The sequence below is a fragment of the Mustela nigripes genome, chromosome 4 (assembly GCF_022355385.1).
Source record: "Mustela nigripes isolate SB6536 chromosome 4, MUSNIG.SB6536, whole genome shotgun sequence".
NCBI lineage: Eukaryota > Metazoa > Chordata > Mammalia > Carnivora > Mustelidae > Mustela > Mustela nigripes.
In genome coordinates this window covers 160,905,939-160,930,346 of record NC_081560.1, presented here as the reverse complement: position 1 = coordinate 160,930,346, position 24,408 = coordinate 160,905,939, and the positions used below count along the sequence as shown (strand labels likewise).

The following is a 24,408-nucleotide window of genomic DNA, read 5'->3' as shown; positions in this document are numbered from 1 at the left end:
GCTGTTGGCGAAATAGTTTCACTTAGTACAAATGTGGATTGCTTTTGATCTCTAATGGACAGTTTCTGTGTGGATGGAAAATTAAGAGTCTGAGGGACTCTATTATATAGCCAGCTTTTGGATTTCAAAGTGAGAACTGTTTTCTTAAACTGTTAATCTACAGTTTAACGTTAGAATAGGGGGGAATGTGCCTCCAGTAGGAGTGTGGGGTCAGTGCTAATATAGTCTACAAATGTATTTAAGTCATTTTCAAAATTTTGCATGTTTAAGGTGTTAAGTTTCAAATTTAAAAAGTGGAGGAAATGGTTATATGGAGAAGTTGGATATAAGTCATTTTAACTGCCAGTGTCCTGATTATTCTTAGTGGCTCAGTCTAAGCTACTAAGATTATGGTACTTAACTTTGAAGGTCATTGATGGGAAGGGAGGGCCTAGAGAGTGAAATATGGAAGGTTCCATATTGGAACTTGGTTCCAAGTTGGGAGTTGGTTATAGGTGAATGGAGTAGGACATACATACATAGGTAAGTGTCGTAAGTGTGGTCAGCTTGAGGGTTACGGTAGGTGTTGGCATGAGGATGCAGGCTGTGTGGTTATCAAGGTGTCCCCAGCAGAAACATGGAGGTGTGAAGCAGCAAGGCTCTGTTAGGGTGATGGCAAGGTGTTTAATGCAACAGGAGTGGAGAGTGGACAGAGGTGGAAGGAGCCAAGACTGGAAGTGTGGAAGGAAGACCTGACAGTACATAGTGAGGTGCAGTGTGTTGGAGGAGCTCAGACAAAGGTTTTGGAGAAGAGCTACAAGGGGTTTTGAACAGCTGTTCAAAGATTATAACATATTTTTTAATAACCTTCTCTAAGGAACTCAAAGTGCCTTCTCAGTGGTAACGTAAACAAAGGAATGAGCTACCAGATAAGAGTGCCTGCTTTATTCTAGAGGTTCTTCTCCCTACCCTGGAGGAAATGGCGATGATGTGTAGTGGTCTGGAATGGCAAAATGAGGAGAAAGTGGCCTGTGTGGAGTAGCTGGCCACTTGGAGGGGTTGCACAGGGGTTTGAGAGCTGCTGCAAGAGAACCGGCCTGCTTTGGGTATCTGGAAATGGATGGATAGACATCTGACTAAACGGGAGGGCTGGGGGGAAGCTTGTATCCACTTGGTAGTTTTTCCACAGTGGGGGAGGAAACCACAAAAATTATGAATAATTATGGATGTAATGGGACTATGCTGAGCCGCTTTAGAGCATAAAGCCTTTTACTCTAAATCTACCTCTAGTATTCCCATGGGATTTAAATTTAAAAATACATATTTTAAAAATTATATGGGTCAAGATTAAGGTTCAATATAAAACTAGTGTGTGAAATCAGTAATTGTAGAACTCAAAAATTATTGGGGCACCTGGGTGGCTCAGCGGGTTAAAGCCTCTGCTTTCAGCTCAGGTCATGATCCCAGGGTCCTGGGATCGAGCCCCACATCGGGCTCTCTGCTCTGCAGGGTGCCTGATTCCTCCTCCTCTCTCTGCCTCTCTGCCTACTTCTGATCTTTGTCAAGTAAATAAATAAAATCTTTTTAAAAAACCACATATTTTAAAAATTACATGGGTCAAGATTAGGGTTCAGTATAAAACTAGTGTGTGAAATCAGTAATTGTAGAACTGATAAAAATTATTAACCATCCCTTTTCAGTTGTTCCTATCTAACCTCTCAATACGATAATCCAAATGTTTGTTGCTGTTTGTTGATGGAGAGCCAAAGTAGCATGAAAACAAGGCTTCTGACATAAAACTGCAGCTTGCTCATTCAGGAGCACCACTGTCTTCAAAATATTTGGACAAAGACTGTTGGTGAGAAGACCTGGCAGCTACTCACCAGGTGGGGATTAGAGGCAACAAAGGCTCACAACCTCAGGGCTTATACAGGAGGTCTCCTATAATGTCCTACTTTCTAGAGGAATTCCCTGCTAATGAGGAAGCCAGTTGGCTGTTTACCTAGTGCCATCTGGAGACCTGGAAGTGTCACAGAAGTTTGTTAGGCTTTTTAGATGTTGACTTTGTGGACTTGCCTACTGACAGGTGGTGACCTTCACTGGGTTCAGTGCAGGGAACGATGGCGTTGGGTTTGACTCCTTCCAGCATTCAGGCAGAAATGCCATTCAACCCCTTCCCACCCTATTGCCTGTTTAATGGCCACTTGGCCTCTTCACTGCCATTTGGTGGCATCCACTCCCCCCAGACTTCTTTCTCCTACTTAGGAGTTCCAAATCAGATCTTCTTGCCCAATCTAGCTCCATTCTGCATATGCCCATTTGATGATGAAACAGGGTCAACTTGGATTTCTAAGGGTGAAGACAAAATACCCCCGACACTACCTTCCAGTAGTTGTTTTAAACCTTTACTGGTTTGAAGGACTTGTTATCCTAGTTAATAGATAGGATATTACCATAATCCAAGAAATTAGAGTCTTGTATATAAAGCCCAACTCTAGTTTGTCATTAGTGGCCGTGAAGTCATGTGGAAACCTAAAAGCAAGTTTAGTTCATATTTTGCTTAAATATTTTAAATGAAAAAATATTCTACTGGGTGGGATGCTGAAAAATCTCTACACATTGATGTGTTTTACTTCTTGATTAGGGTAATTTTGCTTGCATAAAAAGGTCTTTGAAATGCCTCATGGTAATAGAACTTTTTATGTCTATAAGTCAAAATGGCTCAGTTCTGACAATTTTTACATTTAAGGTACAATGTGGGAGTGGGTTTCAAATACTCTTGATTATTCTTCTAAATTATTTGGTCATATGTTTTTAATTGGCAAAAAATAACCAGACTTCAAAAATTGGTCATTTTTATTCCATCCAAGTTACTGGTGAGTGGCATATTTAATAAAAACATGTCTTTAATTTAACACAAATAGCACATACAGCTGTTCATTTGTCAATCTTTTTGCCTGCACGAAGCATCTTAAAACAGTTTTGCTGAAGGATAGGGTCACCAAGAGGGGAAATCTGTCATTTTAAATAATTCTTCCCCTAAGGCAATCGCATCACCAGCCACTAGGTTAGGTGAGGTGGGTGCTGGCACAAAGGTCCTTCATGGCTAAACAAGGGATATTGAGAAAGCTGAGAGAATCGTGATCTTTTGTTTTTTTCTGAGCTGAAAGCTACCAGCGAGAAGATTAACTTCATTCCTATGGAGAAACGATTGTCCGAAAGCACAGAGCCAGTTGGTAACGACGCGGGCCGCTCACACCGGGCTCCTGGTTCCGAGAGCTCCGAGCCACAACCGCTGCTGCCAGCCTTCGCCCACGTGTGCATCAGGGAGTTGTAAAGTGAGTCATGCCGACAAAACAAGGCGGGAAGTCCAGCCTTGATCTTCAGGAGCAGCGTTCTCGGGGCCCGGAGCCAGAGAAGGCGCCCGGACAAGGGCGCCCTCGACTCGGTGGGAGCCCTGCGGGCCCCCGGTCCTTGCCTGGAGCATCTTCACCTCGCTCCCGTTCCTCCGAAGTTGCGGAGGTGCCGGGAAGAGGAGGGGCCTCGCCTCGGGCGCCCGAGTGATTGGCTGCCTGGGGCCCCTGGCGAGGGCTGTGTGGTCCAGCCCGGGTGGAGAGGGGCGGAGCGGCCACTGCTCCAACCACCGCCACCACCGCCACAGTCGCAGCCGCTGCAGCCTCGGCCGCCGGGCAAGTAGCTCCGAGCCGCGGCTTCCTGAGCGCCCCGACGCGGACCGCGGCGCCGCGCTCTGCTCGCCCCGCGCCCGAGCCATGCGCGGCCGCCGTGCGTAATCGCCGCGCCGCCACCGACCTGACCCTCGCGCGCGTTCCCTGACCCGAGAGGAGCTTCCCGGACACGCAGCTCCCGCGGGCTCCGTCGGCCCCTCGCAACCATGCCCCGGGCGACTGCTCTCGGGGTCCCGGTGCCACTGTTGCCGCCTCTCCTGCTGCTGCTAGTGCCGCTGCCCCGCGGCGCCGGGGGGCTCGCGGAGCTCTCGGACGCCGCCCCGGACTATTCGGCGCTGGAAGGCGAGGAGGGCGCGGAGCAGCAGCTGGAGCATTACCACGACCCGTGCAAAGCCGGTAGGTGCCGCCGCCGCCGCCGCCGCCGCCGCCGGGGAAGTCCGGCAGAAGTTTGCCTTTGAAATGCAAATGAGTGGTGGGCAAGCGGGCGCTGCCTTCTGTGGGGCGGGTCTCCCTCCCTCCCCCGAGGTTCCCCGGCTCCCCGGGAAGACAATGCCACTCCGGCTGGGACGTCCCGGCCGCGGGCCGGCGGCGCGCCCCGGGTGGCAGCCTCGGGAGCGTTCCCCCTGCGGAGGAGGGCGGGCGCCCGGGCCGTCTGACAGCCAGGTGCTCCGCACGAGCGGCCGCCGAAGGCGCGGGGCAGGGCGCGCCCCTCCCGGGCTCGGAGGGAGCCCTGGCCCCGGCTCCCCGCGTTTGCAAGTTGTGCGCAAAGTTTCCCGAAATCTCGCGCCTGCTCTTGGGAAGAGAAGAACAAAACCCGAAAAGCGGCGCGGCGGGCACAGGGAAGGTGGTAGCTGAGGGAGAATGCGAGTGACGCGAGTTGCCGCAAAGTTCCCGATAGCCCCCACAGCGTGGTCCCCGCCTGGGGGTCGCGGAGATGGAAGCCGGCAGGTGCTCTAATCCCTCAGGAAGCGGCGCCGGGACGCGCGGGTCTTTCTGGCGCACATTCGGCCCGGGCGCCGCGGCTCCCTTCCAGGAGCCACCAGCCGGCTCGGGTGTCCCGAGGGGCGTGGCCTCCGTGCCCGCGCGCTCCGGGCAGCAGCGCCTCGGGGGCCCGGGCGCAGGTTCCGGAGAGCTCACGAGTGCGGCGAGCTCCGGCCGGGACCCAGGCGAGGATGGGCTGGGAGGCCCGCCTCACCCCTCCTAGCCCGCGGCCGGCGGCCCGCAGAGACGAACAGACGGAGGGGAGAGCACGGCCTCCCTCCTCTCCCCTTGCTGTGGCCGGCTGGGTCTGGGGGAGCGCCGTGGCCGGTACCCCCACTTCTTCACTCTCTGGAGACCTCTGCTAGCCTCAGTTCCCTCATCTCTAAATTGGGGACAGTAATTATAGGAAGTCTCACGATGTGTGGGAAAATTCTCTGCGAATGGAGTGATGAGATAGATGGTCCTGTAATGATCTGGGTCTTCCCTGCAGCGGCTATGGGCAAAGTTGGGGGTCGGACAGATCAGAATTGGCCGAAGTCTGGGGAACACCAGGTCACTAGGAGGCAGGAGGACCCAGAGGCTGTGAGACCTGAGAATCTTGTGAAGGTTGAAGTTCAAGCCAGGCTTGAGGGGCCTGGTCTTACCCTGCAGGAATAGTCCTCCAGAATACCCACCAATTACTGTACCTGGTGGGGCTTCTGAGTTAGGAGGGGCAGGAATATTGGTTCCTGGGTCATTTGAGAGAACGTCAGTGGGTAGCATGTCCCAACTGAGGCATCCCAGTTCGTCATGGGACCCAGCCCATGACCAGGGAGAGATCTCTGGAGCACTGTTGGAATGGTGGGTGGCCTTGCCTGGAAAAGACAGACACCGAGGCTGTGAAAACCGGGCGGGGGCTAAAGGGGTTGAATCAACCATCGATGAACCTGTCAGATCCTGGACTCTACAGTTGTGTGCTGGGGCCTTTGGGCAGCCATGTGGGCAGCTGGGGCCTGGACTCGGGAAGCCATCAGTGTGTTGAGGTATGGACCGAGACCTCTGGTATGTGGGATGCTGAAAATCCAGGTGAAAGAGACATAGGGCTGTCTGGGAGAGCCCTCCCGGCTCCCAGGCTCAACCTTGTGGAATAACCGGGTGGCAGGTTTGCCTCTTGAAGCCTCCTTTTTGTCCAATAATTTTGTAGAAAATGCTAGATAACCAGGGCATGTGTGTGCTGTGACTCTTCACCCACAGGATACAATTGGCGGGCTGGGCTGGGGAGTAGAGGATCTTGGGAGCTTGCTTTCGGCCCTCTCCAGGCATGTTCCTTGGCCATCCTTGATCTTCCTGCGGCTGGGGCCTCTCCTCCAGCTGTGCTCATTCTAAGAATGGCCAGCAGAGGGCGATGGCAAGGGAGACCTGGGGAAAAGGTCACCTCTCAGGATGTCCCTGCTTCTGGGAATTCCCTGAGCCAGGAAAAGTCTTCTAGAAGGACAAAAAGTTCACCAGGGCACTGAGATCTCAGTGGAAGGACATGCCTCACGGCTCAGGGGGAACACTGCATTTCCTGGTTCCACATTTAAATCAAATGTTCAGGGCAGCCTGTCATCCTACGGAAGTCAAGTCCTAACTTCTGGCTCGTCTGCCAAGAAGGAGGGCTTCAGGGCTCTGAAACCTGCTGTTTCTTGAGTGGGGGCCAGTACGTTATGCTGCAGACACAGTTCAGGGAGGAGAGGCTTGAATCTGATCCTGGCCTCGTGGAGCTGTGTTAACCTCGGACAGATTGCCTCCTCTCTGGGTCTCCGTTGCTCATCTGCAGGATAAGTGGTTAGACTTGTTAGGGTTGCAAACTGACAGGCTGAGGAAGCTGGTTCTCTTGGTCCACGTCCATCAGCTTTCTTGTCCTGTGCTCACTTAACACCCTGCGGGCATTTGAATATATGGGCCTGGCTCCTTCCTACTTAGTGTTCTGTGGTTCTATGACCTTTGCTTCCAGCTCAGCCTCTCAGAGGCTGACCAGACTGGTAAGAGTTCCACCATTTACAGTTTTACTATTTACTATTTCACCACTTTCACCATTAAAAAAAATTTATTTATTTATTTATTTATTTATTTTTAGGATTTTACTGTTTGCGATTTTTCTCATTTCCTCTGCTGTTTACATTCTGTGTGGCCTTGGGTGAGACACTTCAGTTCTCTGTGCTTTAGTGTCCTTGTTTATAAATGAGGATGATTCCTGATAGATTAGAGTGCTTAAAACAGTGCCTGCTATATATGTAGGTTCTTTACAAACAGGTTTTCTAGAAACTTGAAAGAACACCTTCAAGTGGACCTTTGAAGCAAGTTTTAAACTAGAACATTCAAATTTACTAATAAGCAATCTACTTCATGCTGTAAGAAGAGATGCTTTTCAAATCGGATGCTGGTGGAGTGGGAGTGAGTGTGTGCAAGCCCTCCTGGCCTGGGACTGCTGAGGTACACTGGTCTTTCTGGGCACAGTCTCTGCCTGGCAGTCTGCAGCTCTGCCATTTTGTTTTTCATCTGATACTGTAAGTGCGGCCAAGGCTTCAAATGACAGTGAATTATAAGACATCCTCCTGAGTGCCATGTCTCTGAAAGCAGTCTTTGCAAAGCTTTTAAGAGCTTCTCCTGCCTGTTTGCTCTCACCCACAATTTTTTAGCTGGGTTCAGGACCAGAAGGCCTGGGTCCTTATCCCTTTTACTCCCTGTGAGCCCTTGAGCAAGTCACTTCACCTCTCCATGCCTCAGTCTTCTCATCTGCAGAATGGAGATGGGAATAAACCACTTACCTGTGGCGAGTTGTAGCCGGATTCCTCAGACAAGGACTTGCGTGTCGATGGTTTGAGAGGTGATCCCAAGAAGCGGGAAGAGTAGAACAGGGAAGGAGGAAGTCCAACGAAGGAAGTGAATTGAAGTAGCTGCTTTTGTCGGTGGAGTTTTGCACCCACCAGAACCTCTGCAAAGCTTCCAGAAAGTCTCGTAGAATTTCTTGCCTGTACAATAGGGAGCTGGTGCATTTCTCCAAAGGCTGCTGTCCTTCACTGTTTGCTCCCTGGTCTTTGGATGGCTGTGTGAAAAACCACCCACACTCAGTGGTATAGAACGACGACCATTTTTTTTTTGTCTCTCTTCTGCAGTGTCTGAGCCTCTGCTGGCAAGGTTTGCAGGTGGTGGTGATTGGGGCAGTGGTCAGGATAGGGGGTTACCTGTCAGGGGGTTACCTGGAATCATCTGGAGCCTTGTTCAGTCACATCTGGCTCAGGGGAGGGCAGCCGGTATTTACAACTTTATTTTCATTCCTGCTTGTTCTGGTGTCCTTACTGATAGGCAGGTGCTGATCTGATGGAGTCAAAATATTTCAGGGGTGAATGGAAATGGACGTTTATTTTCCCACTTCTCCAGGCAGGAGCGGCATCTGGCTCATCTCTCTTTCTAATCTGTCACCCCTGAAGTGCACTTGGGCAGGGCCTGAGGTGGTTAAGAGCACAGGCTTTGACACCTGATGGACCTCGATTCAAAATCTGCCGCCCTTGTGCAGGGCTTTGTGACCTGGAGTGAGTTACTTAGCCTCTCTGAGCCTCTATTTCCTCACTTGGAAAGAATGGCTAACATTCCCCGTTCAGGGGTTGCTGAAAGGGTTAAATGATTCCGTGTTTGTCAAGTGCTTTGCACAGCTTCGGCCTCGGGCATGTGCTCAGTGACCAACGTGTTCATCGTTAGAGCACCGAGCAAGTGCTCCTTGTTGACACACTGTAGAGGAACTCGAATTCTTGTAATAGAGGAATAATTGAGTTCATGTTAGAGATTCTTAAATTCAGGCCTGAAAATTATTGGCAAACAGTGTCTCCCAGGTACTTGAAGGGTGAATGTTATGGTGTGTGAGTTAGAGCTCACTAAACACCAAAAAACATAGGTGAAGGTGGATGGGCCAGGGCTGGGTTGGGGGAGGAGATGCAGGGTCTCGGCCCCTGAGTAAGTGTCATACCGAGACACAGCAACTCAAGCAAGCAGAGCCAGTGTGGTCTGCAGAGGCCCAACAGAGCCCCGCGGTCCCAGCAGCGGTCAAGACTCACATGGGGGCGGGCAGCGTCTGGGAGAGGAGAGGCCTGGACAGGGAACAACACGTTGGCCCCTTTGGGATGAGCATGATCCCAGAGCTGAGTGATAGCAGGAACGCCACCCCATACGTCTTTACCCAGCCCAGGAGTAAACAGGCAGCTGTGGCAGTTCCCATTTTGCTCATGGGGAAACTGAGCTTCGTGTCCAGACCTTCTGCCTGACGTTGATGGTCCTGTGACTTCCGGTGTTGTCTTTGTAGACGGAGCTCAGGTTTCGCACACAAAGTCCTCCATGGTATCGTCTAACGTGGAACCCTGACTCAGACATCAGTGGAGCCCCTTGTTCTCTTCCTTCTCTTTGCCAGTCCAACAGTGACCAGTGTCCCACACCCTCCTTTGGGAGTGACATGTATGTTGGCAGCAAATCCTTTAATCCTCTGTCCAGTGGGACAGAGAGGAGGCCAGGAGCTGAACCACAGAGGCATCCACAGCAGCCCTGGATCTGCAGGGCACCCACCAAGCTCAGGGCTGGGCACTGCCTCCTCAGCAAGAAGATGCTGCTGATTGATAGAAGCAGGGTGTGGGCAGGCCAACAGGTTGTCCCATTCAGCAGCATCTCCCGTGGTCAGTTCGGGACCTTCTGCTTCTCACTGCTTCTCTGGCCACTCTCCAGCCACGAACCAGCCTGGGCAGGCTCCTCCCCAGCCTGCTGGGTCTGCACCCAAACTTGGGAGCAAATGGAATCCCTCAATAAATCTTGCAATAATCCTGTGGCCCTGGAAGAACCCGTCATGCACAAAAAGTGTGTGGATTAGGTTGAGTCCCAGAACAGCACCACCTTCCATGCCGTGAGAGACCTGGGGGCTAAGTGTGCAGGCTGGAGAGACAGAGTGCCTGACTTCAGATCCTGGCTCTACAACTTTGTGGCTGTGGGACCCCAAACAACTTGCTTCAGCCCTCTGAATCTGTTTCCTCGACTATAAAATGTGGATACTAATATCTACCATGTAGAGTTGTTATGAAGATTACACGAATTAATACAGATAAAGCCTTAGAATAGTGCCTGGAACGTGGTAAATATTCAGTAAATATTATTGTTTTTATTACTATCAACCCACAGAAATTCAACAAGGTTTCCAAGTGGCAGGAAACCAAGTAACTGAACAACAGAAGCCCGATGGTTTTTCCAGAGTTTGGTGTTTCCTGACGACGCGGATGCTAATCATCCTCTGTATCTAAACACCTTGGTGTGAAAACAGATCTGCCATGAATGTCGCTGGCTTCCTTGGTATTATGCTGAGGCAGGGGTGGAGGGGTGGTTCCGTGCCCTGCAAGCCAGACAGGTGTGTAAGCCCCACTGGGAAGCCAGCCCCTGACTATCTGGAGATGTGTGACTGGTGTTGGGCCAGAACCTCCATTCAGCCAACGGCTCCCCCCTCCCCCCAGCCACTCCTCTTTCTAAGAGCATTCATTCCTCAGGGAACCCAGGTGGCTCAGTTGGTAACCGGCTGCCTTTGGCTTGGGTCATGGTCACAGGGTCCTGGGATCAAGCCCCATGGACTCCTTGCTCAGCAGGGAGTCTGCTTCCCCTCAGCTCTGCTCCTCCCCATCTCCCCCCACCCCCTGGCTCATGCTCTCTCTCTCTCTCAAAAATAATGAGATAGAAACTTTAATAAATAAATAAATAAATAAATAAATAAATAAATAAAAAGCATTCATTCCTCCAAGTTGCAAATTGCTGAGGTGCGAGTAGGATTTGATCCCGCATCACCTTTGATGGTGGCACAGTCCTTCTGCCGTGGACACCTAGGATGTAACTTCACTGATGCCCAAACGTTTACCTTCTTACCCCTCACCATGATTTTCAGAAGGAGAGCTACGATATTAACCTTCACAGTAGTTACAGCACTGCCTTAAAGCTTTGGGCCATACCTGATGCTTTTTAAAGTTGTTTTCCGTCTCCTCTGTCCACTGGTCTCCGATAGCCAGGAGATGATCTGAACACTCACGGGAGTTGGTCTGGCCTCTTACGATCTGTGGTCCTGGGAGATGTGGTCCAGGTGTCACACAGGGGAGAGGCGAGGCCAGGGCATGCATGGGACGCTGAACTCTTACACGGTGAGGCAAGGACTTCCAGCCTCTGTTGTCTTCCCTAAGCATAGGGCCTCTCCAGACCTGGAGCCACTTCCCTTCTCCTGGATCCCTCCACATGGTCAACAAGCACCTCTGTGCTGCCCAGACTGAAGGTCACGTTGGTGAACTTGCTCCCAGAGCACCATAGCCCATCGCCTCCTCCCTATCTTTCTCTCTATCCTTGGCTAGGACTCCAACAAGGATGAGACAGTTCTGGCCTTCAAAGTACTCTTAGTCCCAAAGCATCGGGGAGAATGATACAAAGTGTTGAATGGCATCTGTCCCCTCTCTGTTCCTCCATCCCTTTCCCTAAAGGCCCAGAGCAGTGCCTGGTATCCAGTTGGTCGTGGATGGTGGGTCCAGTCTCTCTCTCCACCCCGGAGGGAGAGGACTTAGATGGCTGATCTTTCCCAAGGAGGCTGTGGGTGAGTGGCCATCTGGGAGACAGAGCAGATCAGTGAAAAGTCATGTTTAAGAGACTGCTTTTGGCCTCAGGCAGCCCGTGACATGAAACCTGCCTCTGTCCTCACTATGTGGGTGTTTTTGACGAAGTTTCCTTACCTCTCTGGACCCGTTTCCTCATGTGGAAAATGGGAATGATGTGAAAACCCATCAAATAGGTGTGTTGGAGGATGAAACGAGGCAGTGAACACAAGTGTTTCGCAAGCAGTTATTAACTGTTAGCTCTTCTCTTTGCTATGGTTACTATTACTCCTGCTATTGTTCCCCATTTAAGATTTTCTCTCCAAGTGACAATCTCTCTGCGGCCTGTGTATGCTTATCTCTCCCTTTCAGGGCTACGGAGAGTTCTCTTGGGATCCATAGCACGAGGCAAGTGACAATTTCTTGCTCCATAGCTCTCTTGCTCTCATCCATGAAGCAGAGGGGGGATGACAGATAAACCCAATGCATATAAGCAGGTTTCTCATGGTATCCTCTTAGCCTGCTCATAATACAGTTCTGCCTGGATGCAAACATAGCAACAGGAACCGAGCTTTCCTGCTGATTGGTTACAGACCTATCTACGATCACGCCACCCTCTAACCACTTCTGTCAATTACCAATAAATATTCTCAAGCTCGCCCGCACGAGCACTTGAGTGTTGACGTTTAGCCCCAGTCTTTGCCCGTTCCGCCAGCTGGGTCGATTATCTCCAGGTTCATCCTGCAATTTGCCCCAAGCCTCCTCCCCTTCCTCCCACCTGGGTTACTGGCTTTGAGTCCATGTGAGTCCTGCCTGAGCCAGGAGCTCCTGCCTTTCCTACAGGAGCAGGCTACCTTCCACCCAACTCTTTTTCATGTTCCTGGGTCAGTTCTCCTCCTTCCTGAACGGGCCCTGGTTTGCCATCCTCTCACCCCGGGCTCAGGCAGAGTCAGCTCGGCATCTGAGGGCTGGGCTCTGTGGTGGGAGGTAACACGTGGTACCAGAGTCCATCCAGGTGCTGCAACCAGAAAAACCCTGGGACCATCCGTATATCTGTCTCTTCCTTCCCCTCTCGTGCAGTCTGACCCAAGCCCTGCCAGTCCCCTTCCCTCCGTCTCCACTGCCACCGTTTGGTCTAAGGTGGCCCCTCCGCTGGGCTGATTGCGGCAGTGCCTGATCCCATCGCCCTGCTGCCCCTCTTGCTTCCTGCCATCACTTTTCTGCTTTGTAGGCAGAGCGTGCCTCTTGGAATGCAAGTTTGATCGTGTTTATAAAATCAGATCTGCTTAGGATCCTCCGCTTACATATCGCTTCCCCCCACCCCTACGCTCCAAGGCCTTCCTGGGCCCTGATTTCCATCAGGACTCCTCCATCTAATCTCTCATCACCTTTGTTCGCCTGCATGGCACTTTCGCTGTCCGTTGCTGGATATAGCCAGTGGTGTGATTATTTATTTCCTCAATGTCTGTCTCCGTGTGTGACAATGAGCTCCAAGGCACAGAAGGCATAGGAATTAGAACCTTTGGTTTCCCAGTCATCAGCACAGTGCCTGGCACAAGGTGGGAGCTCAAGTGGTATTTGCCAAATGAAAACCTGAGCAAATGAGATACCAGAGGAGTTTGGAAAAGGTAGCCATCACCATGAGAAAATCAAGGAAGCCTTCCTGGTAAGCCCCGATCTTAGCCTAGAAGGATGGATGGGATTTGAAGAAGCTGGGGTGCACGTTAATGGAACTGAGTCAAGGTGAAGTAGCAGGAGTGCATTTGATGTGTCTAGAACTGGGGGATCGTTTCTGGTTTCCTTTGCAGAGTAGCAGAAACAAGACTGAAAGAAGCTTGGAACAGTGGATGTCAAGCTAAGATGTTCGAAACATGTCCCTTAAGAAATGGGGAGCTATTGATATTTCTTGAGCAGAGGACTATTATAAAGAAGACATATAAGGTTTAGGATCTGTAGAAGCAGGAAATAGGAGGACCACCAGGAGGTCTAGGCCTGGAACATGAGCACACTTGGGCTACGTCCTCAGGGATGGAAAGGAAGAGAAGATGGGAGGGAGATTGTGGGTCTGTGTGTGACGGAGGTCCCAAGCTGAGCTGCATCTCAAGATCAGAGCTGAAGCATGAATGAGTTCAGTAAGCATTGGGTTGTCTTGGAGGTGGGCAGGAAAGGGAGATTACTTTTTTTTTTTTTTAAAGATTTTATTTATTTATTTGACAGACAGAGATCACAAGTAGGTAGAGAAGCAGGCAGAGAGAGAGGAGGAAGCAGGCTCCCTGCTGAGCAGAGAGCCTGATCCGGGGCTCGATCCCAGAACCCTGGGATCATGACCTGAGCCAAAGGCAGAGGTTTTAACCCACTGAGCCACCAGGCGCCCCAAGGGAGATTACTTTTTAACATAAAATAGTTTTCTTAATTACACAGCTAATACACATCCACCAGAGAACATTTAGAAAATAGAAAGGGCAAGCAAGACTAAAAATTTCCAGTAATTCCACCGTCTAGAAGTAATTTTGAACAGTTGGTTGTATATTCTTCCAAACAGGTCTTATGCATGTTTATGTTTTTTCTTTAAATGCTGTACATACTGCTCTGAGCCAGCTGGTGTTTCATTTTCACTTAGTAGCATGACCCTCTTTCCATGATCGTAAAGCGGCTTGTGTAATAAATGTACTTCTGTGATGTTGATTTTTTTTTTAAGATTTTATTTATGTATTTGACAGAGAGAAAGAAATCACAAGTAGGCAAAGAGGCAGGCAGAGAGAGAGGGGGAAGCAGGCTTCCTGCTGAGCAGAGAGCCCTATGCAGGGCTCGATCCCAGGATTCTAGGATCATGACCTGAGCCAAAGGCAGAGACTTAACCCACTGAGCCACCCAGGCGCCCCTCTATGACGTTGATTTATGTTGCTCTGTACATTATTGTATAGATGCTCCATGGTTTGTTTAATCAATCCCCTATTGTTGGGCATAGAGATGTCCCCCAATCTTCTCTTTTGCTCTTATACACAATGATGCTGGAGTCATTGTTGATAGATTTTTCTGTCATTTAACAGGATTTCTTTGGAAAAGATCCCTACATGTAGAATTGCTGAGGCAGACGTGTGAAATCTTTTAGGGCTTCTGATTCTTCTTTTCAAATTGCCCTGCACATTTTTTCATTCCTTTCAACTTCCATGAAGATTAGCATTCTGTAGTCTAGTTTTAAAAATCTTTGCTGGTTGGATAAGAGAAGAATAATTTGTGAGTTCTTCAGTTTGCTTTTATATTGTAATTATATGTTCTTTACAAAAGATTTTGAACTTCTAACAACTTATTTTGACCATTTATATTTCTTTTGCTATGTGCATTTCCTGTTTATGCTGTTTATTTCCTCTAGTTTATTTCTTATTTATGAGCTTTCTCCACCGTTCTGTTCCTCCTCATTTTTTTAATTGGATGGTCATTTTTTAACATTCTGTAGAAACTGTTACATTTTAGGAACTTCAACCTTTTATCTGTCATATTTGTCATGAGCAATTTTTAGAGAAAATATTTTTAAAAAGCAGAAGGTTTTTTCTGTACCATATCATTTATTTCTTTCATGGTGATTTACGCAGCTGTATCAGTTAAGATTTTGGGTTTGCTAGTAGTGGACTCATATTAATTGGCTATGTCTGTCGGGGTCCAGTTGGGAGACTGAAATCACACTGGTAATTTGAGGAATTTATTCAAAAATTTAATATAAAGAATTATAAACTAGCGAAAGGGAAGTGGCTACTGGAGAACTCGAAGGGAAATAGAACCAGCAGACATGGGGAGCAATCCCTAGGGAAGGAGTAAACCTGGGAGAGGCCGCCCTCCCCACCCAGAAGAAACTTCTACCTTCATAGGAGAGGGGGTGACGATGGCTCACCAGAAGTTGTCGAAGCTCACTGAGGTGCTACAGATAACGACTGATGAGTGGAGAGTTGCCCATGGGAGTGTGGGCCAAACTCTGAAGGAAGGACACCGTGGTTCTCCTGAACATTGCTGGCAGCCACTCTGGAGGAACCAGAAAGATGAGACCACTGGAACCAGGAAGATAAACCCCTTCCTTGGGCACTATTCCTCTGGTTCCCTCTACGGATAAAGCCTGATGTCATGCCAGCTGGCAGAGGATTAATAGTTTGAGGGTGCAGCTCCAGCATCATAAAGCATGACCAAAAAGGGTCCATTTAGAGCTGAGAAACAATATATTGGTAGCTGGAACATGGCTTACATAAGCTAGATGTTTCTTTCTCACATCAGAGTCTGGAGGTTCTGAAATGCAAGGCCAGCCAGTAAGCTTCTGCTCCAGGAAATCCTCCAGGATACAGTCTCCTTACAGCTCACCCCTCCGTTCTCCCAAGCTTGAGAGATGGGAGAAGCTGGAGATGGAAGCCAGAGCTCAAGCCATCACAAACATAGCCTAGACATGGCAGACATGGAAAAGAAAGAGAGACCAAGAAAGTATGAAAAGAACGTTCACAGGAGATGACGTTCGCCACGCCACCTTCTACTATCTCATGGTCATGTGGCCACAGATAGGTATGTGGGAGTCAGGCAGATATTCCTTCCAGAAGGCCTGGAACTGAAAAGGAGAGATTCTGTTATTATGGAAGAAAGGAGAAGAAGTTTTGGTGGGCCACAAGCGATCCCTGCCATAGTAGACTAAACTTGCTGGACCTTTATGAAGAAAATTTAATCACAGTGATGATAAGCTCATTACTATTACTGAACATTAAACAGATACACAAGGTAAGATTTTAGAGTAAAATCCTGTAGACTGTTAGAGCTAGAAGGAACTGCTGACATTACTTATTCTAAGTTTTTCACATTTCCTGTGAGAATCCTGAGGGCCTGGAGACAGGGGGACAGTAACTTGTCCAAGGTCACATGGACCACTATGGCCTGGAGGTGGGCAGCTATGGCCTGGGGGTGGATGCCAGGTCTCCTTTACTCTGGGCCTGCGTATCTTCCCACTCACTGCATTACATAGGATCTCCAGTGCGCCTTTGTCTTCAGAATGAGTCTGGCATAATTGCCCTGGTAACTTGTGGCCCTATGAAGGATCATTCCACAGTGGAGATTTTAGGGCTTATGAGATAATGCCTGGTCCTGGGATCAGCCACATAAGATGCAAAATTATAGCCCAAGAAGCTTCTGGCTCTTAGGAGCTAAACTGCACCCTCTCTCCAACACTGAGTGGAGGCCTGTGAGCTCCGGCTGGGAACACAGCGAGTATGAGATCTCAGTCAGTCATATTCCACTGGAGTGAAGCCATGAAAGTGTGCTCTTAGGCCAAAGTAGTCAATCCCCTTACCAGTCTGAATGCCATCCTCCTGTTTAGCTATGGAAATAATGGAAGGATTTTTCTTAGAACAAGGCGAGCCAGGGTCTCAGCGGGAAACAGAGTTTACCCCAGAGGTTTCAGTGGAAGAGATTCAGGAAGAGACTACTTACAGAGGCAGAGTTAAGGAACAAAGAAGAGCTGGAAGCACCCAGAGGCCAGCAAGCCACCCCTGTGGCTGAAGGGACACCTGCTGTGGGAGACATGGCATGAAACCGGGGGAGGGAGAAGGAAGACATGCTTGTGTCTCTCCCTCCTCTTCTGTCTTGTCTGCTGGGGTCTCCTGCTGTTTGAATGCCCGCAGAAGCCAGAGAGCAGGGGGCCGTCGAGGATTCAGTCCATAGGATCGGCCTTCCTGGGCAGGGTGGAGAGGGTGGAGAGGAGGTATAAAATAAATAATTGTAATCATAGCTCAGGACTTGCTGCACATATTCCTATACATGGATGGAAGCGCTTGCAGTATCTTTAAAACATACAGTTCCAAATGGCCAATGTGTGGCACCCAGGATGCCGCTTCTCCCCCATGCCAAAGGCAGACATAGCTAATTGACCATGGTGCTCTTTTCTGTGGGCCCAAGTCACCTCACAGTGCTCCAAGAAATATGCCTAATTGAGGGGGCTTGGTGCATGAGATGAAACCTATTCTGAGCTATAAAACTTAAATAACCTTGCAAATACAGCCAACCTTCCTGCTCTTGCCAGTCTAGTGGATAATCCTTTCTTTCTGGGAAATAGGCGAGCAGGTGTTTCTTAAACCAAGCGAGTCCTGCGTGGAAAGCACAGATGTGGCCTGGCTCGCAATGCGCTGGGGTAGCCACAGTGTGATGGAGAGGCAGGAGGCCATATCTGCCTCGAGCTAGGTGGCCACCAGCCCAGGCACCAGCCGGACTCTGTTGGCTCATCTGTGAAACAGGATGGTGCCAACCAAGGCAGAAGGCAGGGCTGGGTGTTCTCTTGTGGTGGAACTAGGCTTCGGAGCTCAGCCCTCTCTATGTGGTGCTCTCCTCGGTCCTGACCGACCTTTAACACGGAGAGCCCTGTGGAGTCTAAGGCCGGCTGTGTTTCTGCTCTGTGCGCCCAGACAGCTGAGTTCAGGCTATAAGTGACTCTGAATAGAAAATCCTTAGCTGGAACCAATAGATAATAGGCTCTGAACGTTGCCAGCCTAGCATAGGGTGTAGATGGCAAATAGGTCCCAGCTCTATCAATTCGTGCTGGGCCCTCTGCAGCACTGTGTGGGGATGGACGGGAGGGCCACGATGAGGGAGATCTGCCCTGCAGGGAGAGGAGCACATGTTTGTCTCGTGTTTGCCATCCCTGGTGTAAGTGGAAAGAGCACTGGTGGAGAGTCAGGAGACACGGCTTCTGGATGTGATATTTTGAGCACGTCGTCTGACCTTCCCGGATCTGTTTCCTCACATGGAGGACATTACTTAGATGACTTTTAAACTCTCTCCAGCTTAGAAGTTCCATGATTCAGATGAGGTTTTTTTTAAAGCATGTGAAAGTTGCAATGAATCTGATCCAATTAAAACATTTCCAACTCCCCAGTCCTCTCTGCCATATGCTTGAGTAACGAAGCTATCTGTGCCTCGTGAGGGCCATTTCCCGAAGCTGGAGCAGCTGGACACCCGGAGACAGAAGGCCTCCCATACTAAACAGACCCTACTCTTTAATCTCTACTAAAAGATCCAGGAGGCGTGATTCACATCTCGCCCGGTTTCCTCTCTTCTGTCCTCCGAGAGCCCGAACCTCTCCCCTCGTGCTCTGCAAATGCGCCTGAATGCAGAGTCCTGAAATTTAGGTTCATGGTTTCAAAGTTCATGGTCCTGAGAATAAACAAAAAAACTATTGTGGTTGCATAGAGCTGTGGACCCCATTAACACCACCCCATGAATATTTATAGCGTGAAACTACAAAAGAACATAGAGGCCATATTGTATTTCCTAGAACTTTCTTTCCATGAGGTCCTTTCTCTGTGGGTCACTTTAATGTAAGCTTTGCTTATTTAGTTGCACACTTTAAGCCGATTAACTTTTTACTTAAAAAAAAAAAAAAAAGAAAACCCAAAACCAAAAAAAAAAAACCCCTCCCTGTTTGTTTGTACATACACTCCCTTGACAAAGATTCACAGAAAACTGCTTTAAACCTGTTAAATCCCTCTGCTGGAAACTTGAAGTGAACTAAATGTGTCTCTGGGTAGGATTTCCCTGTCACTGTCCCGGCCTTGGGCCCTCACACCCTACCTGCCTCAGCCTGTTTGCCGAGAGGAATTCCCATGTCAGAATGTGCCCTATTTAGTTCCTCTGGTAATCTCAGCTTCTCTCTAGGCGACTCTTAAACGGAGCATTAGCGCAATCCTTCCCTGTGTGGCTTGTCATCGGGATGACAAAGGACAGGCCCTGGGGGGTGGATACAGAAACTGTAGGGAAATCAAACATTAGTGCTGGAGGGACCTCAAAGGCTGTGGAAGTAGTTCTCCAAACTTCAGGGAGCATGAGTCACCTGTGTGATGGGGGGCTTGGTCAGGGAGCATGAGTCACCTGTGTGTTGGGGGGTTGGGGGGGTCATGAGACCAGGGGGTCTGGTCCTGTCCCCAGAGATTCTGATTTCATAGGCCTGGGGGTCGTTCTATCAACATTCTCCGTAGACACTTCGACCCCAAGTGGTTCGTGAATTGTGATTTGGGAAGCGCCGAGCTGGTTCAGCTCTCTCCTTGTTTGGGTGAAGAAAATGCCATCAAAGGGAAAATTTATTTGTCCCATGTCACACAGAGCATCCAGACCCCCTCTTTCTGAATATAGGGATGCCTGGGCCTCCACACTGCTTTAATCTGGGCTGGCGTGTCCTGAGATGCAGCACTGCAGTGGAACAGGGGTGATGAGGTCCCTATGAGGGAAGCTGAATGAAAAATAGATCACCTCTTAGCTCAGGCCCAAGTTGTATATGAAGGTGAGGAAAGGGCCTGGTTGGTAAATGGGAGGGGAGGGGGGGTAAGCACCTGTGGGAGGTCACTCCCATGGGACAAAAGATCCTGGTCTCTGTTGGTTTGGGAGTGAGCCCCAGGATGGAGTGAGCCCTGCAGCCATCGTGGACTGGGAAGGTCAGGGACATCCCCAAGCTGGGTCAGCCCCCCTGGGCTTCCCACTCTCAGGGTGCCAGGAAACAGATCCCAGGGAGGGTATGGCTGGTGAGAAAGGGTGATGGCGGAGTCAAAGGTGTCCTCTCCTCCCCTGACTGGCTGGGCTTCTGCCTGACTCACGGGCTTCCAGCTCTGTAAGACCCAAACCAAGAACCACATAACACCCGGAGGATTCCCACCCCACCCCCCACCAGACTTTCAGAATCTCGGGTGGGAAGGGGTGTGTAGGAGTACCCTGGCTAACCCCTCCAACCCTTGTGTTCCCTCAAAACGCCTTGCTGGGCTGTGAAGCCTTTGTCAGGCCAGCAGCTCCTCTGGAAACAGGTCTCTTGCTGCTGACCATGGTATCAGCCCCCACCTAGATCATCTCCACCACGGGATCAGCCCCCAGTTTGAGAGACGGGGTCCTGTGTGAGGTGGTGGACTGAACTCCAAGTTTAGAGCCAAAAGGTCTGATTTCAAGGCCCACCCACTTCTCACAGGTTGTTAATGTGGCCTAGTTGTTAACTCCCCTAAGCCTTACTTTCCCCCATAAAATGAGGCTCACGATTCTGGTTCTGCCTTCCCCTGTGACTTTAACAGGGAGTGTGCATGCCTTCAGTTGTCACTTATGAGCGTGTTCTGAAGGCCCAGCACATAGCAGGTTCTGAGTTAGGGTCTGGGGTAAGTGGTGGGGAGGGGTGAGTAGTGGGGAGGATCTGGAGTGAGTGGTAGAGAGGAGAGGAGAGTCACAGGGAACTGTAAAGGGCTGTACCAAAGTGAGGGGCTGCTTTTGACCAGCTCCACTGTGGGTGCTCTAACAGCCCTAGATTCTGTTCCTGGGGTCTGGGCCTTTTTTCCCCCTGCCCAGCCCCTTACTTCCCATGACCTCACATCCTGCCTTGCTCTTGCTGTCATTGGCAGTCCCATGAATAGGTCCCCCACATCAAGGAGGCTGCCATCATCGGGTCCCTTCTGCTCCTGTCCTGACACTGCTTTGCTGCTTCTCACCACAGGGCCTTTGCTCATGCTGCTTCTTTGGCCAGCATGTCCTTTGTTCCTGTTGTCCACTTGACAAACTTCTGCTCATAAGTCATCCTCCTACTCAAGTGTCATCCCCTCTCTGAGGCCTTTCCTGATTCTACCCCGAGGCTAAATTAGTCCCTCTGTAGTCTTTCCTCCCTCACAGAGCATCATGGATCATTTCAAGGCGAAGATGGACAGCAGTTGAGAGTGGACTTGAGAGGTGGCCCAGAACAAATTGCCTAATCACCTGTGCCGGCTTTTCTCATCTGAAGAATGAGTGTGATGATGTGTATTGCATGGAGTTGGCTGTCAGCAGGGTTAAAGGAGTGTAAGAGCTTGGTATCTGGCTGGTGCTCAAGAATGATCAATCCCTATATCTTCAGTGCCTTGCTCCTGGTGAAGAACTGAAGCACCAGATTTGGGAGAAAAGGAGAGAGCTGTCCCAAGATAAAGGGGGATGCGTTAGAAGGACATGAACTCTGTGTCACTGGAAGTGTGTGAGGCCATTCAGTGGGTAGGTTGGACCTGAGGACCAGTAGAGCCCCTTCTAGGCCTCACAGTCTATAATTCCTGGAGGATTGCTGAGCCGTCTCCAGAACAGTCTCCAAAACGTTTTCCTTAGGTCACGATTCAGTGAATATATATTCCAGGGCAAACCACGTTGGGAAAGGCTGAATTTTCTTTCTCTTGGAGACTCATGATATTTGTTAGGGTTGTAAAGGCTCTGAGAAGTTCTGCAGTAAGGAAAGATATTTAATGCCACATTTCTTATTTAGAATGTGAAACCTCGGGAAGAGTGGCTTGGTCAGGGAGAAATCTGGCTTGGGAATCTAGGAGGCCTTGGTTAACTTAAAATATCTGGGAAGACTTCCCGATGGTATGACCTTGACAAAGTCTTCTCTCCTCTCTGGTCCTTCATTTGAGGTTGATGTATAGAATTCATTTGTCCTGGTACCTGAGACAAGAGTGCTGTTTCTGTTGTAGATGGGAAAAGACAGGCAGGGCAAGATGCTGTGAGAATCCCGGGATGGGAGCCTTTTCCTGCAAGGCTGACTTGTGGTCATTGTGTGAAGCCTTGAGGGTCAGGCATACACCCAGGATCATATGGGGGAACATAACATTATAGATACTCCTCATAATTATTATACTACTGTGCTGGAGCTGGTTCTTATCCACAAGCTTGTGAGGGCCCATAGTATGCTCCTTTTCCCAGCACCACATTCTGCCACCTTGAAATCAGCCATGGTGGGAGTTACACAGGGAAATCAGCAAACGCTACAAACCAGGGCTCTCCCCTCCCCTAGCCAATCCTTAATTCTTAGCACATCACTAATTAGCTATAATTAGAAGGTATTTCTTTAAAATTAGTCTCCCTTTTATCTTTGCAAATTTCTCACATAATAGCTTTAAAGCTATATCCAACTACTTTAAAGATTTCTATTTTTGGATTCCAAAAAGCATTTTTCCTATTGTATTTCATAATCTATTCCCCACATGGTTCCTAGCCAGAGCTTCCTAACAAAACACCACCACCTTGTGACAACTCCCTAAATTGCAGGTTGGAGTTCAGTGGGGTGGACCAAGAAGGAAGCCCATGGCTTTTTCACTGATGTGCATTTTAGATGTTTCCTCTGGCCTGTCCTCAGGTTCTATATTTCTGTGAAGAATTACCCTACTTGACCTCGCCGTTACAGCCTTGACAAGCAGTAAAAGAGGTTCAGTGGGGCCTATGTCCCCCAGGGCATGATGGATTGAAGCAAAATCTCTAGTGCCTTGGGTTCTTGCCTCTCAGACTTGAGTGTGCCCGCGCTCTCCCTGGGACTCTTGTTAACATACGACTTCTGATGCAGCCGGTCTGGTGTGGGTCCCGTGATCTTGTATTTCTAAGGAGCTCAGAGACAGTGATGCTGCTGCTTGTCTATGGATTACGTTTTAGTAGCCAGGGTTGGTGGGGGAAAGAGAAAGTTTACCCCAGTGATAGGAATCTTTCCCCGAGCTTCTCTTAGGAGATTGCCAGGGGCCGTGTTTTTGCCTTTTGGTCAGAATTCAGTAGCTGTGTGTTTCGAATGCATAGGCTTAGCTCATTTATTTCTAAATGTTGTTTGGCCAATTTGTTGATTTAATTTTTAAATTTTAGGGTTTTTTTTGTGTTTTTTTTTTTTTTTTACTTATTTGGAATTTATTTTGGTGTAGTGTAAGTTCAAAGCCAACCTGGTAGTTCCTCAAGCAGTTAACCTCTTTGTCTCAACACAATTCATTGGTTAGTCCCCATCTTTCTACAAATTTATGAGCCTGCTTCTCATATATGACTTTTCTTATATAACCTAGGGATTGGTTCCAGACTATTCCATGTTTCAGGGTTGTTGTAGCTTTATAACAGATTTATAACATGTATTTTTATATCATATATATTATAACATATAACATTAATTAGTCCAATGAAGCCAGTCTTTCTTTAGTACTCTTTCTTCACTGTTATCACTTAATTATGCAGATGAACTTTAATATCATTTTGTCAATAATAAAAGCATTCTTGGGATTTTGATTGAAGTCTAGTAAACCTACACATTACTTTGAAAAGAATGAGCATTTCAGCAACATAGTATGTTTTTCTTTTCATGTCAAGTGACTTTTTATAGCTTTTAGTAGGATTTTACATTCTTGACATAGTATCGCACTTTTTGTATCGAGGTTATTGCTAGATATGTGTTGCTTTTTGCTGCTATTTTAAATATTATTTATTTTATATCATATTATTTATTTCATATGATATACATTTTTATTTTACATTATTTATATTGTATTCAGAATATAGCCATTAGCCACACATAGTAATTTAAATTTTAATTACAAGAAAATAAAATGTAAAATTCAGTTCCGCGGGTGCATCAGCCACAAGTGCTCAGTAACCACATGTAGTTATTGGCTAACATAGTGAAGAGCTCTACCACCATTGCAGAAAGTACTAGTGCACAGTTGTGAGTCCTAATTGTTGATCCATCACTTTTTCTTATGTGTTGTGACAGTGTCTTATTTTATTTGGGAACACTTTTTGGTTTATAACTTTAGATTTCTAGGAAGAGCAGCCACTTATATACCAGACTTCTGGTTTCTTTTCTGCTGCAGTATTACCCAGATTTTCCTCCTAAAGATAAAAGCATCTGATGGCAAACATACCCCCCTGAGGGTTGCCACTCCCACACTTGCTCGGCAGACATCACTAATCGATCACAGCATTCTTTGTTGTTCCCTGAACTATTGTTGTTTTCAAAACTTATACCTTAGTGCCCTGCTCTTTCCTGGCTCTTGAGCAGGAACAGGACACAGTGGCAGACAATGAGGTGTCTTCCCCATGTGTACTCTCTGGGGGAGGGCTCTGATTCCACCTCCTGTGAGTAGTTCTCCAGTCATCTTTCCTCCATGACCCTCCATGGCTCCATTCAGGGGAGAGTCTGTCTTGTCTTTTCCCTTATTCTCATTGGCTGTATCTGAGGCAATCTTTTTCAGCTTGGGGGCCCAAGGATCATTTGGGGTCATTTAAGGCTCAAACAGTTGCAGTCTCCTGCAGGCTGTGCTAGTGGTTCTTCTGGCACAATACTTTTCTGAAATGTTAGTCATCTTCCTGTTTGATTCAGCTGCACGTGGGGTGGTCACAAC

At 48.7% G+C, this 24,408-nt stretch overlaps 1 protein-coding gene across 1 annotated transcript in view; it reads left to right on the top strand.

Annotated features, from left to right (window-relative positions):
• The first annotated feature begins 3,591 nt into the window (after nucleotides 1-3,591).
• The window catches only part of TLL2 (tolloid like 2), a 118,231-nt gene continuing 97,414 nt past the window's right edge, over nucleotides 3,592-24,408 (top strand). The window contains exon 1 of the mRNA XM_059395909.1: nucleotides 3,592-4,061. Within this exon, the coding sequence (XP_059251892.1) occupies nucleotides 3,872-4,061 (190 nt within the window). The 5' untranslated portion in view covers nucleotides 3,592-3,871. The remainder of the gene's footprint in view (nucleotides 4,062-24,408) is intronic.